This window comes from Wolffia australiana, chromosome 3 (genome assembly GCF_029677425.1).
Source record: "Wolffia australiana isolate 7733 chromosome 3, ASM2967742v1".
Lineage (NCBI taxonomy): Eukaryota > Viridiplantae > Streptophyta > Magnoliopsida > Alismatales > Araceae > Wolffia > Wolffia australiana.
The window spans coordinates 11,850,562-11,867,070 of record NC_135837.1 but is presented as its reverse complement, the minus strand read 5'-3'; the positions used below and the strand labels follow the sequence as shown (position 1 = coordinate 11,867,070).

Here is a 16,509-nt window from a genome sequence, read left to right as displayed (position 1 = left end):
CCGCTAGGAGACTGAGGCATGTGGCACATGGACAACGTCGAGACGGCACAAAGGGCGCGTAGCGCTCCCACAGGTAGTGCTGGGTGCGCAGCGCTCAGTTTGGGGCTTCGAATGCGGCGGCGTCGCGCAGACTCTGCGCGAGGGTGTTGACACGGGTGCTAGTGACGTGTGTGATCGTCAAGGCAGGGGTGGCGTGTGTGATCGCCACGCTTGTGGGCGCGCGGCGCCCAGCCCGGTGCAATTGTGTAGCGGCAGAGCAGGCACGCGCGCGGGGAGCGGTGGCCCTAAGGCGGTGTGGCGACACTACCCTAGCGCAAGGCGCCTCATCCCGTTCATTGTATCACCCCTCGTCTTCCCCCATGTAACGATCTCAACAATGATGTACTATTTTATGATATTAATGCAATGACCATATTCCCCGACGGGCCTGCGTCCCCACCATCTCCTCTAACCCCTTCTATGCAATCTTAAGCATTTGCAAAGCTTCCGCTGAAAGAGATCAAGGCTGCTAAGTGTTTTGCCCTGAACATTGAGGCCGGCACACGCCAATTCTGAGCAAGAGACCTAGCTCGAGATTTGACCATATGACACCTAGGCGGAGTGTACATGCAGGGCTGACTCGTGGAAAATCACTGAGTTCCAAGCTCTGAGGTGGACAACCAACGGTGACTGTGACTTTCTAGCACTTGTTGGAGCGACGATGATGACTACGGCATCGAACGGAATAATTCCATTGAGGCTCGCACGTAACGGACAGGATCGACCCGAACCTAAGAAATCACTCAGCTCGTAATTTTCTTGATAAATTCTTTTATCTAAAGTAACCCAAGCGCGGTGGAGTGCAGTCGAGAATATACTGGAGAAGATAATATAACAAGCAAGCCAGGGGACAACGTACCTCATCGATAGGCGCTCATTTAATATCTTCGTCGATGCGTGAACCAATCGGGCGGTGTTGAGAAATCGTGATGAGGACGAGCACGGCTTTGCTTGACTGGTGACGGTGACGCAGCGCAGGAGTGAGGTGCAGGAGATGGTCGAAGACGAGGATGAGACCAGGAGATATCAGAGCGAAGAGCAGGGGTGTGTCAGCTCAAGCATACGATTGGGCTCGGCGGGCGCAGTCGTGTAGGACGAGCACGGGCGGAGTCTGACAATTCGTCGCGAGCGGCGGTGGGCGACAAATCAATGGGAGCAGATCAGAGCACCAACGGATGGCCAAGTGATGGCGTGACGAGAGCGGTAGCTGGCGGAACGTCGGTGGGGTGCAGACTGATGCAATGGCTGATGGAAGATGTATAGGTGCTAAGGCTCATGAGAAGTGCACATCCAAACGGATGGGACAGCGGCGTTCGGTAGTTCCGACGACAACTTGTCCGCCGATGCGGGCGGTGGCAACAGATGGGAGACACCAGTTGGCGGGCACGCGCTTGTAGCAACAAGCAGGTTGCAGGCCCGTCAAAGGCCACCTAGGCACAATCCAACTGGATTGGCGTCCTGATCTGCAAAGGTGCGCACAAGGACTCAGCAGTCGTATGAGACGACTGATCAAGCAATTTCCAGTGATGTTATCATTCTTAGGCAACAGTGTATATCACGATCGGAGTGATGCACATGTGGTCGGTAGTGCTGGCAGCGTAAGGCGGAACCTGCCGGTGTGAACACAAGCAGTAATCGTCCTTGAACAACTTGACGATCAGAGGGGCCAGGGCATCACTGAGCCGCAAAAGCCCTACTGTTTGTCACTTCCGATCACGCAGCGAACAGGCCGTTCAACTTGGCGGTGAGCACACGTCGACAAAGACTGGTCGGTCCACAAGACGTTCTTCCACCAAGGAGGGGAAGTTTGACTCGTCCGACGTTGTACAGACGTGCAAATCTACTTCTACCCTAATATCACGCCACAGGGATGTCAATGGGGGCGCGTCGTCGTGACCTAGATCGGTCAAATTTCTCCTCCAAAATAATACCAAAAGGGACGTTCAAGGAACTGGACGTTGCACCACCGAGATTCTGAACGGTCAAAGACGATCAAAAGATTTAGACCGTGCACTCCCGAGAGAAGGAAACAGTTCGCCACAAGAAGTCGTCGTGATCCCCTCTCTACCCTTACCTTTCTTTTCTTTCTCCTTCTCCTTCTCCTTCCTCTTCTTCCTCCTTTTGATGAGACCTGGACGGGGAGTAACTGCCAAATAAAGAAATCCAGCTCTGACAACATTTGGCGCCCGTCCTCGCCTTATATAGGGCCATGATGGGCCCTTACAAAGAGTCCAAATAAGGGGTCCAATAAAGGGACCCCTTTTTACAACAAAATAAACTTTGGAACTTAAACGATGCGATGATATGGACGAATACGAACACGACGATATGGAGGAACACGACGAAAATGAAAATACGATAAATTGGTGAATGAAATGAGCATGAGCCGACGAGAAATTCGGGCTAGTCTGTGGCATGGTCGTGCATCTCCCCCGGAGTGTTAAACCTGGATTTATTCACCGTAGCCTTGGCGTGCCGGTCGGGGGGAATGCGAGCCAACAGGGGTCGATGAAGATGATGACGATGGCTTTGAAGACGTGACGGCGATCTTGGACACTCGCACTCCATCAACATTACATTGAGAAAATTTTATTCCCTTAGTCTTCCATCTCAACATCCCACTATTGATAACTAGTTACATCCCCCATTGCATTTAATTCTTTCCAATTGCCTTTAGGTGGAGTACATGAAAGAAACAATAAGGGAAGATCATGTAATATGTGGAACTTGGCCCAACATCCAGATACTTTGAACATAATCCAAATGATAATAGACTCACTAGGTTGATGACTAGGCACCATGGATGTCAAGCTGATCATGACCATGGGATTATTGGCATCATCTTTGACACCACTGTCACATCTTATTCTACTCTTCTTTGGCTTCTCCAAACTCAGTCTTGGGAATCATTTGTGTGTGATTATACAAACCTTCTAGGTATACCATGTAGTGCTCAAACTCTGCTCTTCTTATAGTTCCTCTTGTTTGGAATGAAAAATATAGGACATAAATTAGTTTTCCCCTCCTTGTGACTTCTGGTCACCAACATCTCTTAACAATAGCGTCTAGTATCTTCCATTACTATCTCACTATCTTCACATAATTCATTATGCCTTTTTATTTTGACCATGATTCCAACTCCTATTTGAATTCCCTATTTTAATAGAAAACTATGTACTTTTATGCCCTTATTTTAATTAAAATGATAAAAAATATGTAAATAAAACATAAAATGAATTATTATAAATTCGAAAAAATCAAATTTGCATCCATTTTTGGTATTTTAAAAGAAAAAATTGACATTAATTCATACATAAAATAAATATCTAAGTCATAAATATAATTTTGGATTTATTTAAAATGGTATTTTTAGAAGCATATTCTAGTTTTCCCGTTTTATTGATTTTTAAAAACTTTTATGACATTTAGTTCATAAATAAAATAAATTTATAATTTATAAATTATTATGTTTATTGGAATATATGTTTTAGGCCTTTTCATTTTATGATATTCTGATTTTTCCCTGTTTTCTAGAAATTGTATTGATGATAAATTCATAACTAAAATAGTTGTATCAATCAAAATATTTTTTTGAATCTACATAGAATAAAGTTCCAGGGTTTATTCTTTATCCCATTTATAAAAATTGTGTGCCAGGATGCCAATTCCCACTCAGAAGAAATTGAGGGTAGTTATGTCTTTCGGCCTCTATCTATCCGAAATGTCGGATCTATACATAGACATCCCCATTCTTGTAGAAAAGGTAGCCTTAGATTTATTTTCCTTGATAAAAATAGGGGAGTAATTATGTTTTTTCTTGCATTATGAGGAAAAAAATTGAAGCAGTGACACCCTGATCAACACTTGTGAAGAAAAAAGCACCATTCTGCAGCCAATAATGATGTTAATGTGATACCTTTCTGTTGAATTAGCATGTTTCATCCTTTTACTAACATATCGTCACTCAAGATACCTAGATTTTAATCATCACACACCAGAATCGACTCCATTGCTCCCCAGTTAGTATCGGCTTCAACTTTTGTTGTGACCAGCAACGGTAAACTTGTACAACTCACCCATTCCATTGGTCATTAGTGTGTATCTTCCACCATCTCAATCAAAATAAGTGATTATTTTGTATTCCTCTATGTCACTCTATTCACGCCACGACCATCAACCATCACTCTATTCACGCCACAACCATCAACCGATCCTATCAAAGCGTGAGCTAAGATATTTATTTCGAATCACCTAGTATTTTCACTACTAAATCCACTAGAACTCCCAAACTTATTTTATGAATTTTGAATAAAATAAATTAAATATTAGCATTATTTTTTCACCATCTTAGAATTATTTTGAATTTATTTTCAAAATTAATTTCAAAATTACTTTGCTTCTTAAAAACATATTTTTGTACTTATTTTTTTAAAAAAATTAGAGTTAAAATTCACTTAATTATTTCTTCATAAGAATTATACCTTGACATGTGCTATATAGAAAAAATATAAATATTAACTGATAAACCATGACCTTCACATGACAAAGTTAACCCTAATTTTTGGTTATCAACTTGTGTTGTTGCTAGAGAGCAGTTGTTATTGAGTTGATGAATTTTATTTTTTAGTAGTCATTCCCATATATTTTTTGGGTTAAAAAACACATTAAAAGATGATACCTACTCATTTTATTCTTTGCATATTTTCTTGTAATGCAATGGGTGCGTACTTTTGTGGCAGAAATGATGAATGTCATGGTTATATATCTATCGGGAATGATGATATTTATTCATCATTTAAGCACTATCATTCCAATAGAAGTTTTATTATTCCTTCACACATATTTTCTGAGAATCATTCTGACAATAATTATATATTTTCATAATACTATGATTTAATTCAAATTTAATTTTCAGAAAATGAACTTTTAGAAGATTATTACTGAAAAAAATGAACCATTAAATTACCTGCCTATATAAAATGCAATTGCTTCAAATTTTGAGTAGAAAGCATAATAAATTTTTAACTTTTATATGAAATAAATGTATCTTTTGAAATCGCATATGCCATAAAGGATGTTCATTTTTTATTATCTACATGATTTGAGGAATGTATTAATTATGAGAAATTTTATATTGAAAAAACAATCATGAATTTACCAAGGGAAGTTTTATATATTTGCTCAGACTTTAATAAACTTAAAAATAATGAATATGGAAATAATGTAAACTATTTTTCTATTTGACGTACAATCATGAAGATGGGGAATATCCAAAAATGGGGAATTCCTGGAAATTCCAGATTTGTTGTTAATATTTTTTCACGTGTTTTTGTGCTGATGATGCCGATGAAGATTTCCAAATCTTGCCATTTTATAATGAAGATCATTAATCTGATTGTCAACAAATGCTATGCCATCAACGACCTAAAAAATCACAGATAACATCTAGTGTGAAGAAAAGAGGACTATATCATGAGTAAATTATGTCACCTCCCTCTAATAATCCAGAATAGTTATCTAATATTGAGTCCCGAGCATCATCTTCTATATTTTTAATTGCAGAGATACTTTATGATGTTCATATATTGTTCATGGATGATCAAATTTATATTTTGATAAATTCTCATGATGAATGATGACACGAGTACTTAAGAATATGATATTATTTCTGATATTCATTTACTATTTTAGATTATATTTCAGAAAACATGCATGATGTTTTTCATAAGCACATGAATAATGGTGGAGAGAATAATTTCTTTGAGAATTCTTAGCATCACAAACTTGTAATAGAGATACCCTTCAAGATCAAAATAGAACTTAATGAACCATATTTTGTTAAAATACTTTTGAAGATTGTTTTAAATTGATTGACATTATCTGCTTGATGCATATATTCATAGAACTTCCACTTTTCTATATATATATATATAATATTATAAGTTTTATAGGTATCCATTTAAACAAAAATGAAATATATGCATCATAACATGGCATATATTTCCTTTTCGAAAACTATATGTGAAATTGGTTTTGTGTCTAAAATAAAATAGTTTCAGTATATGTCTCTTTATCCAAGTTTGAAGTCATACATTTAAGGAGATTTGAGCCGGATGATTGTCTTGATACCAACTAAAAAAATATATTTTTTATATGTCAATTGATCCTCTCTTGAATTTATTTTTAGAGAAATTAGTTATCCTTTGTTATTAGGATTTCCTTTCATTATTTGTTTCTTTTCTTCCAAAAATTCCTTATTTTTATTTTTTTGGCGCTCTTTTTGTTTTTATTTTCAGGAAATTTTCTTTTTAAAAAGGGTAAATATCTAGGAGGCTAAGCAACAATAAAAAAAAAGAGGATGATGCAAGGACAAGAAAAACTACCTCCTCTGTGTGAAGTTCTTTTATTTCTTGAATTTAGTCATTTGTTATGCATTGAGTTCAATGGATTAAATAGTTGGGTGTAGTTATTTGATCAACTGTCATATTTTTCAAACATCATGATCAATATAAGTTGGGGGTAAAGTTTTTCATGAACATGAGTACTAGTATAAGCCCACCCTAGGAAATCCATTTACCTCTGAATATTGGAGTATGTGTAGAGAATTTACGCTCCTATAACGGATTATGAGCATGTTTTATACGATACCATCTAAAATTTTCATGAATCAGTGGATGATTCTGAAGTGGCAACGGTATTTGTTAGGGTGATGGAACGTACATGAAAGTCAAAGGGTTGAAGTACTCTAATCTTTTGGATGGAGTGATAAGTGACCTGTGTGAACCCCCACTTCATCACCACCTTCTTTGTGTCAACCCTACTTATGTCTTTTGGCCACACAATGGCTAACTCTTATTTTGGAATAGAATCATGCATTTATTTAAGTTCTAAAGCACATAATCATCATTTCTTGAGCCACCTAACAGGATATTTGAAACCTATGTATCATCATCAACCATTTCCCTAGCTTATCCTTAAGGAAGCCATCTCCCTCCCTCATTATCCCTAACTACTTATGATACACTTTATTGTAAACTAGAAACTAGATCAACATACATAGTTTAGGGCTCAAAATTTTACAGACATATTTATGAAATTTACTTTCTCAGTTTAGGTTAAGGGTCCAATCCAAAAGGAGCAGGTATTTAAAAAGTATTTTTTTTCCACACATACTATATATATTTGAAATATTATATATTTTTTCGATTTTTAATTGTTTTCTACATATTAATTTCAATAAAGAAACGAGACAAAACTACTGAAAAATAATATTAAAATGGAAGTAACTTTTATTGATTGTTTTATAATATACCAACATGCCACTAGAATTTTATTTTTTTGGAAAATTTTAATAAGTTTCTAGAATGCAAATAATTCAAAATGAAATTTAGCTCGATACTAGTAGTTTTGGTTTGAACCAATAGTCTCAGTTCCAACTGGTCAGCTTGGTTTACCTCGAACTGGTTCGTTAGGTTCAAGTGGGGGCTAGTTTGGTATGAACTTATCAATTTGATTAGAATTGATCTACATAGTTCACACCAGGCCTTTTGGTTCACACCGGTCAGACCAAGCCGACCCAATAGTGAGTTGACCTGATTGGATAAACAGTTCCGCTGATCATGACTGGTCTGTTTGGATGGCAACCAGGTCAGTCGCTCCTTGCAATCGTTTCAAGCAGTAGTTGGTGACCAATAGAAGTGGATCATGACGTTGATGTGCAGTGGAGGAAAATTATTATAACTCTTGCCACAAGAGGAATTTTTACCTTGATTTGATGCATTTGAAAGCTTGTCATCTAGGTAACTACATGAATATTCACTTAGAGACAAAAGACAAAAAAATGAAATTAATCATAGTAGATATTACGTAAACCTCGTTTACTTTCCCCAAGGCCCGAGTAGTGTTTTCTCTAGAATAATCTTGATCAAACTTAGACCCTCTTTCCCACACTCTTGTAGAACAATAATGTATCAACGAAAGTGATACATTAGTCTGTCAACAACAAGCTAGGGGAAAAATCCAAAATGGCATACAAAGTGAGGGACAAGAGTTTAAAGAAGAGCGCATTTAGGTTAAAGCCATTAGATTTAATTCTAGAGGTTTGGAGGGCTAGACTTACTTGATTTCTAGTTGAGTTCCAGGTGCCTTCCCGTATTTGAAAATAGACTTTTTAAATTTAAATTATGGGCTGCTTCCTCAATTATTGCTTTTATTTGTCTTGATTCTTAAAAATATTTTAATTGGGCTTAAAGAATGAACTTTTTGTATATTGGGCATCCTTTTTGGATCTAGGAAATGTATCTGGTTTTCTTATTCCTCTCACTTGCATACAGAATTCATGACTTTATTATCCAAAGTCCTACATTTTAAAAAATACTCCAAGAATATGTGAGAAAATCCAATTGACTCTGAGTCGAGTGGGGTTAGTCGTATAAATAAATAAAATGCATAAAAATAGAACTTAGGAAAAAGTCTTATAGTCTCTACATAATCATAAATGGGGCTTATTGTTTTGGAAGCAAGTTTAGTTATTTTTTTCTGTGTTGAAGAGAAAGTAGATAGAGAAAGAAGAGAGAGAAGAGAGAAATAAGACGAGTAGAGAGAGATAAGAGAGAGTAGAAAGAAATAGGAGAGAGTAGAGAGAAATAGGAGATAGTAGAGAGAGATAGGGGAGAGTAGAGAGAAATAAGACAAGTAGAGGGAGATAAGAGAGAGTAGAGAGAATATATTGAGAGTAGTGAGAAGGAGAGAGTAGAGAGAAATGGGAGAGAGTAGAGAGAGATAGGAGAGAGTAGAGAGAGAAAGAGAGAGAGAGAGAAGAAAGAGTAGAGAGAAATAAGATGAGTGGAGAGAGATAAGAGAGAGCAGAGAGAGTGGATAGAAATAGGAGAGACTAAAGAGAGATAGGAGAGAGTAGAGAAAGAAGGAAGAGAGGAGAGAGAGAAGAGAATGTAGAGTGAGAGTAGAAAGAGTAGATAGAAATAAGAGAGAATAGAGAGAGTATATAGGGATAAGAGAGAACAGAGAGAGTAGAGACAATAGAGAGAGAAGAGAGAGAGGAAAGAGTAGAGAAAGTAGACAGAGACAAAAGAGAGTAGAAAAAGCAGAGAGAAAGAAGAGAGAGAGAGAGAGAGAGAGAGAGAAGAGAGAGAAGATAAAGTAGAAAGAGAGAATAGAGAGAAGAGAGAGTAGAGAAGGTAGAAAGAGAGAATAGAGAGAGTAGAGAAAGTAGAAAGAGAGAATAGAGAGTAGAGAAAGTAGAAAGAGAGAATAGAGAGAGAAGAGAAAGTAGAGAAAGTAGAAAGAGAGAATAGAGAGAAGAGAGAGTAGAGAAAGTAGAAAGAGAGAAGAGAGAGAAGAGAGAGTAGAGAAAGTAGAAAGAGAGAATAGAGAGAAGAGAGAGTAGAGAAAGTAGAAAGAGAGAATAGAGAGAAGAGAGCGTAGAGAAAGTAGAAAGAGAGAATAGAGAGAAAAGAGAGTAAAGAAAGCAGAAAGAGAGAATAGAGAGAGAAGAGAGAGAGAAGAGAGAGAAGAGACAGTAGAAAGACAGAAAAGAGAGAATAGAGAGGAGAGAGAGGAGAGAAAGGAGAGATAAGAGAGAGAAGAGAGATGAGAGAGGAGAGAGAAGAGAGAAGAAAAATAAGAGAAGAGAGAAGAGAGAGGAGAGAGAGAGAGAGAGAATAGAAAGAGGAGAGAGAAAAGAGAGAGAATAGAAGAGAGACGAGGGAGAAGAGAAGAGAAGAGGGAAGAGAGAGAAGAGAAGAGAAGAGAGAAAAGAGAAGAGAAGAGAGAGAACAGAAGAGAAGAGAGAGGAGAAGAGAAGAGAGAAGAGAGAGGAGAGAGAGGAGAGAGAAGAGAGAAAAGAGAGGAGAGAGAGGAGAGAAAAGAGAGGAGAGAGAGGAGAGAAAAGAGAGGAGAGAGAGGAGAGAAAAGAGAGGAGAGAGGGGAGAGAAAAGAGAGGAGAGAGAGGAGAGAAAAGAGAGGAGAGAGAGGAGAGAAAAGAGAGGAGAGAGAGGAGAGAAAAGAGAGAAGAGAGAGGAGAGAGGAGAGAGAGGAGAGAAAAGAGAGAAGAGAGAGAGAGGGGAGAGAGAGGAGAGAGAAGAGAGAGAGGAAAAAGAGAGAAGAGAGAAGAGAGAAAAGAGAGAGAAGAGAGAGAAGATAGAGAGGAGAGAAAAGAGAGAGAGGAGAGAAAAGAGAGAGAAGAGAGAGGAGAGAGAGGAGAGAAAAGAGAGAGAAGAGAGAGGAGAAGAGAGAGAAGAGAGAGAAGAGAGAGGAGAAGAGAGAGAAGAGAGAGAAGAGAGAGGAGAGAGAAGAGAGAGAGGAAAAAAAGAGAGAGCGGTGAGAGAAGGTAGAGAAGAGATAGAAGAGAGAAGAGAGAGAGGAGAGAGAGAGGAGAAAGTAGAAAGACAGAAGAGAGAATAGAGAGGAGAGAGAGGAGAGAGAAGAGAGAGAAGAAAGATGAGAGAGGAGAGAGAAGAGAGAAAGGAGAGAGAGAAGAGAGAGGAGAAAGTAGAAAGACAGAAGAGAGAGAATAGAGAGGAGAGAGAGGAGAGAGAGAAGAGAGAGAGGAGAGAGATGAGAGAGAAGAAAGATGAGAGAGGAGAGAGGAGAGAGAGAATAGAAAGAGGAGAGAGGAGAGAGAGAGAAGAGAGAACAGAGAGAAGAGAGAGAAGAGAGAGAAGATAGAGAGGAGAGAAAAGAGAGAGAGGAGAGAAAAGAGAGAGAAGAGAGAGAAGAGAGAGAAGAGAGAGAGGAGAGAAAAGAGAGAGAAGAGAGAGAAGAGATAGGAGAGAGAAGAGAGAGAAGAGATAGGAGAGAGAAGAGAGAGAAGAGAGAGGAGAGAGAAGAGAGAGAGGAGAGAGAATAGAGAGAAGCGATAGAGGAGAGAAAAGAGAGAGAAGAGAGAGAAGAAATAGGAGAGAGAGAAAAGAGTGAGAGGAGAGAGAAGAGAGAAGAGAGAGGAGAGAGAAGAGAGAGATGATAGAGTATAGAGAGGAGAGAGAAGAGAGAAAAGATAGAGAAGAGATAAAGGAGAGAGAAGAGAGAGGAGAGAGAAGAGAGAGAATAGAGTGGAGAGAGAAGAGAGAGATGATAGAGTATAGAGAAAAGATAGAGAATAGAGAGAAGAGAGAGATAGAATAGAGAGGAGAGAGAGATAGAATAGAGAGAAGAGAGAGAAGAGCGAAGACAAATGAGAGAAAAGAGAGAGATGAGCGAGGAGAGAGAATATAGAGAAGAGAGAGGAGAAAGAGAGAGGAGAGAGAATAGAGAGAAGAGAGAGGAGAAAGAGAGAGGAGAGAGAAGAGAGAGGAGAAAGAGAGAGGAGATAGAAGAGAGAGGAGAGAGAGAAGAGACAGTGAGAGGAGAAAGAGAGAGGAGAGAGAGAAGAGAGAAAAGAGAGGAGATAGAGAACAGAGAGCAGAGAGAGATAAGAGAGAAGAGAGAGATAGAGTAGAGAGAAGAGAGAGAATATAGAGAAGAGAGAGAAGAGAGAGGAGAGAGAGAAGAGAGAGTAGCAAGAGAGGAGAGAGAAGAGAGAGAAGAGGGAGGAGAGAGACAAGAGGGAGGAGTAGACATGGTTGTTCTGTTCTCTTTGTGCGAATTGTTCATTATGTTCGATAATCCGAACAGAACAAAAACGAATTTGCACAGAAAATGGCACAAACCCGTGTGCAATTCGGATTGTGCAAATTTTGTGAATTTTGTGCGACTTTGTGCAAATTTTAAAAACTGTGTAAATATTGTTCAAATTGTGAGACTATTGTTAGAATTGTGCGAATTTTGTTCGAGTGGTGCGAATTTTACAATGTGTGCGAATTTTATTCAAATTGTGCAAATTTTGGTCGTATTGTGCGATTTTTGTCCGAATTTGTGCACATTTTACTACATGTGTGAATTTTGTGTGAACTGTGAGAATTTTGCTCGGATTGTGTGAATTGTTCGAACATCTGTTCTAATTTTTGCACAAAAAGAGAACAAAACAACGAACATGGCCATGTGTAGTTTCTTTGTGCGAAATTTTTATTCGTTTTAAACGAACATAACAGAACACACATGTCTGGAGAAGAGAGAGCAAAAGAGAGGAGAGAGAGTAGAGAGAGAAGAGAGAGAAGAGAGCAAAAAAGAGAGGACAGAGAGTAGAGAGCGAAAAGAGAAGAGAGAGGAGCTAGAGAGGAGAGAGAAGAGAGAGGAGAGAGAGGAGAGAGACAACACTCTCTTCAGCTTGTGATTGATACACTTAACACTTCCAACACTCGTTGTCTGACCTACAGGATGAAAAAAAATAAAATGATAATGCGGCAAAATACTTAGATGTTGCTAAGGGACAAGCAATGTCTAAGCAGGGGGGTATACGATAACACCCTAAATTCGGTCTTTATTTCATGTTATTAGCACAATTTTATGCATTTAAAGATCTTAAAATGGGGTTGTTATCATATATTTACATGAAAATATTGTTTTTAAGTGATTTCTGATTTTTCCCTAATTTTCTATTAATTCTATGAATTTTAAAGAATTTATTGGAGCTCGAAATAACTTTTTTTGAATGAAAATGGCAAGTTTAATATTTCATTTTGAGATTTATCACTTTGGGGATGAATCAATGAATTTTCTAGAATTTTTTACGAATTTTTAGGATTTTTTTGAGATTTATTTGAAGAAGAAATGCATTTATTCTAAGAAAAAAAAGATATATATATATATATAAGAGAAAAAAAGTATTGACATAACATTTGAACTTTGAAGTGATTTTTTGCAAAGTTTTGTTGCAAAAGACCTTGAAAACAGCTCTCGGTCGTGACTGCAGGCGTAAAGATATGATTTAAAATAGTCCAGGGTTTTATTGCAAATAGTTTATTAATTGTTTTAACGTTTTAGAAAAAACGGAGGAGAGAGAATGCGGAAAGGATATATACACAAATATTTCAGGGCGGCGTCTACCCACAATTTCAAGTTTTATGAAGGGCTTTGTCGAAAAAAAGGGCAAAGAATCTCTCGCCGACGTGGCAAGTATCGTGGTGGCCGGATGAGAACTGACGGGCTTGAAGAGGGGTTAGCTCCGGCAGGTAAGTTCACCGCCCGCGCGGCGCGTGCGACGCGCACGCACGGGCGGTGACGTGGCGCATGCGGATTAGTTCGCGCGGCGAGAAAACCACGCGCCCCGTGCATGCTCTATGTATATGCATAATCTTTTTTACCTTTCTTTTGTTTATTTCTATTTTTCGCCGGGGGTACGTGGCACAACAACAAGATGCCCGCCTAGAGAAGTTGAAACGTCGCTGCCAATGAAAAAGCGACACGTGAGCGAGCAGTTAAAAGAAAAGAAAATTAAATAAATGAATTTAATCAAAGGGCTAATATTGGTTTAAATTCATTTATTCATAACTTTCAATCCAGAAGTCCGATTGAGATGATTTTATTAATGGATTTGCTCATCTTGATCCCCTCTTTCTATCTGTATGGTTGGATTATTGAGATCAAGCCTGCATTGATAGATAAAATTTAATTACTCATTAGGGATAAAAGGGTAATTTTTGCCATTTTACCTAGGTATAAAAGCCAAATTTCGAGAGTAGGGGGTCATTCTTGATGTTTCTCTATCACCGCTGCAAGACAGAGATGAGTCCCAACCTGGATCGACTTGTTTGGTACATTTCCCTTCATTGTATTTGAATTTTGTTGCATTTTGAATGAAATTAGTTCAATTTCTTGTTTCTTCTTCTTGATTCTGATCTGAACTTCTAAATCGCTTGGCTTGAACGGCATGTACAAGCCCTGATTAGGATTGAGAGGAAAATTGAGGGATTTAACTAGGCATTCAACTGCACTCCCAAAGAAAAAAAAACTCTAAAAAAATTTAACTTTGAATTCAAGGGCATTAAAACTTTAGTTTCTTTTATCTTTATCAAAAAATGTTGTAATCAGTTCTGACTTAGTTAATCTGCAAAACAAACAAACCAAGTAAAAACCTTCTTCTTAATTCCCTCTAAAGTGAATTCTTTGATCCTCTTCTTTGGTTCAACTAATTCAACTTAGAGTCCCCTAAATTCTTATACTCTTCTCATCTACTCTACCTCCCTTTCTCAATATTCTTTCCAATTAGGTTAAATTGCTCCTCATTGAAGATTAAGTGGTCTTAATTATGGAAAATCATCGAATTAAACTCCTTACTAGCCTCCCTTGGACGATACCTTCACTCATCATGTGCATCTTAAGTGAGGTTTTATAAAATTTATTGTATAAGCTAAAATTTACAACGACAAGGGCTAAAAACCGCATAATTTTACCCCTATTTTTGGCTTATCACACACATATCTATAGAAGAGATAGAAGAGAGAGGAGAGAGAGTAGAGAGAGAAGAGAGCAAAAAAGAGAGGAGAGAGCAAAAAAGAGAGGAGAGAGAGTAGAGAGCGAAAAAGATAGGAGAGAGAGTAGAGAGAGAAGAGAGAGGAGAAGTGAGAGGAGAAAGAGAGAGGAGAGAGAGAAGAGAGAGGAGAGAGATAGAAGAGAGAAAAGAGAGGAGACAGAAAGAAGAGAGAGAAGAGAGAGGAGAGAGAGAAGAGAGAGGAGAGAGAGAAGAGAGATGTGAGAGTAGAAAGAGTGAGTAGAGAGAGAAGAGAGAAAAGAGAGGGACAGAAAGAAGAGAGAGAAGAGAGAGAAGAGAGAGGAGAGAGAGAAGATAGAGGAGCTAGAGAGGAGAGAGAAGAGGGAGAAAATAGACAAGAGGGAGGAGTAGACATGGTTGTTCTGTTCTCTTTGTGCAAATTGTTCATTATGTTCTCTTTGTGCGAACAGAACAAAAACGAATTTGCATAGAAATGGCACAGACCCGTGTGCGGTTCGGATTGTGCAAATTTTGTGCGAATTTGTGCAAATTTTTAAAATTGTGCGAGTATTGTTCGAATTGTGTGAATTTTCCAATGCGTGCGTATTTTGTTCGAATTGTGCAAATTTTGGTCGTATTGTGCGACTTTTGTGGGAATTTCTGTAAAGTTCACTATATGTGCGAATTTTGTGTGAATTTTGCTGGGGTCTGTGTGAATTTTCGCACAAAAAGAAAACACAACAACGAACATGGCCATGTGCGGTTCCTTTGTGCGAATTTTTTGTTCGTTTTAAAGGAACAGAACACACGTCTAGAGAAGAGAGAGAAAAGAGAGTAGAGAGAAGAGAGAGAAGAGAGAAAAAAGAGAGGAGAGAGAGTAGAGAGTGAAAAGCTAGGAGAGAGAGTGGAGAGAAGAGAGAGGAGAGAGAGAGGAGAGAGAGAAGTGAGAGAAGTGAGAGAAGTGAGAGAAATGAGAGAAGTGAGAGGAGAAAGAGAGAGGAGAGAGAGAGGAGAGAGAGAAGTGAGAGAAGTGAGAGAAGTGAGAGAAATGAGAGAAGTGAGAGGAGAAAGAGAGAGGAGAGAGAGAAGAGAGAAAAGGGAGGAGAGAGATTAGAGAGAGAAAAGAGCAGAGAAAGTAGAAAGAGAGTAGAGAGAGTAGAGAGAGAAAGGAGAGAGAGATAGAAGGGACAGACAGAGTGATGACAGTACAGGGGTAGTTGAAGGGAGCAGGGGCGAGCTTCAGCTCAGTGTTCTCTTCGAGCCCTGTCTACCTCCCACTTCCATTGACCAGCTCCTCGTTTCCCCCGCAATTTCTCCGGCCGAGATCTGCAGCTGCTACCTATTTTCCTCCGTCTGCGAAGAAATGAACTCTCCTGTGGTCAGTCGATTCCCCCTTCTTTTCTTCTTCTTCTTCTTCTTCACATTCTGCTTTTTTTTCCCGGTTGATTTGTCGCGTTATTCCCGTTCTAGAATCAAAATCGAGATCCGGTGATCGCACGAACATAGAAACACCGTTTTTGATTTCACCCAACTTTTTCTCTCATTTTGCGGGTCGGATTTTATTATCATCACTGAAAATTCTACTCAAAGTGCGAAAATTGCACTATAGCTATGCTTGATCCGAGAAAAGATGTCCTTTCGACTCTTCATGCCCTATGTTTTTGGCTCTCCATGCTCTTCTTTTTTTCTGAATTAATTCTTTCTAATCAACTCCGAGCAGAAGAGAAGTTCGTCACCAATGGTGAGGTTCAAGGCCCAATTTTCCAACGATGGCTCATCTGCTAAGCTGAGCAAGCCCAGAGAAGGGGATGCAATGGCAAGGTGGCATGAGTATTTATCTTCTGAAAGATCTTCTCCTTCGACATCTTACAGCTGGAAGCAGAAAATTTTGGAGACGCAACCGAGTTCGGGGAATTCTCAGAAATCCACTAATTTGGACTTAGTTGTTCAAATGTCGAAGGTTGCTGACGGGTTATTGAATAGAATGTATCGGTTGAATAGGCAACTCGAAAATCCGGACGTGGTCTCTCATACATTTTCTGACCCTTTTTGGAAAGCTGGAATCCTTCCTAACCATCCGAGAATCTGCACGCTGGTTTCAAAAAAGTTTCCAGAGCATACGAGTAAATTGCAACTTGAACGGG

General features: G+C 38.8%; 1 protein-coding gene across 2 annotated transcripts in view; it reads left to right on the top strand.

Moving 5' to 3' along the window:
• The first annotated feature begins 15,500 nt into the window (after positions 1 to 15,500).
• Positions 15,501 to 16,509, top strand: part of GRL (transcription activator) — a 67,873-nt gene continuing 66,864 nt past the window's right edge. The window contains exons 1-2 of one of the 2 annotated variants that reach the window (XM_078572547.1): positions 15,501 to 15,743; positions 16,086 to 16,508. In XM_078572547.1, the coding sequence (XP_078428673.1) occupies positions 15,729 to 15,743; positions 16,086 to 16,508 (438 nt within the window). In that variant the 5' untranslated portion in view covers positions 15,501 to 15,728. The remainder of the gene's footprint in view (positions 15,744 to 16,085; position 16,509) is intronic. The other variant, XM_078572548.1, reaches the window with a different exon arrangement.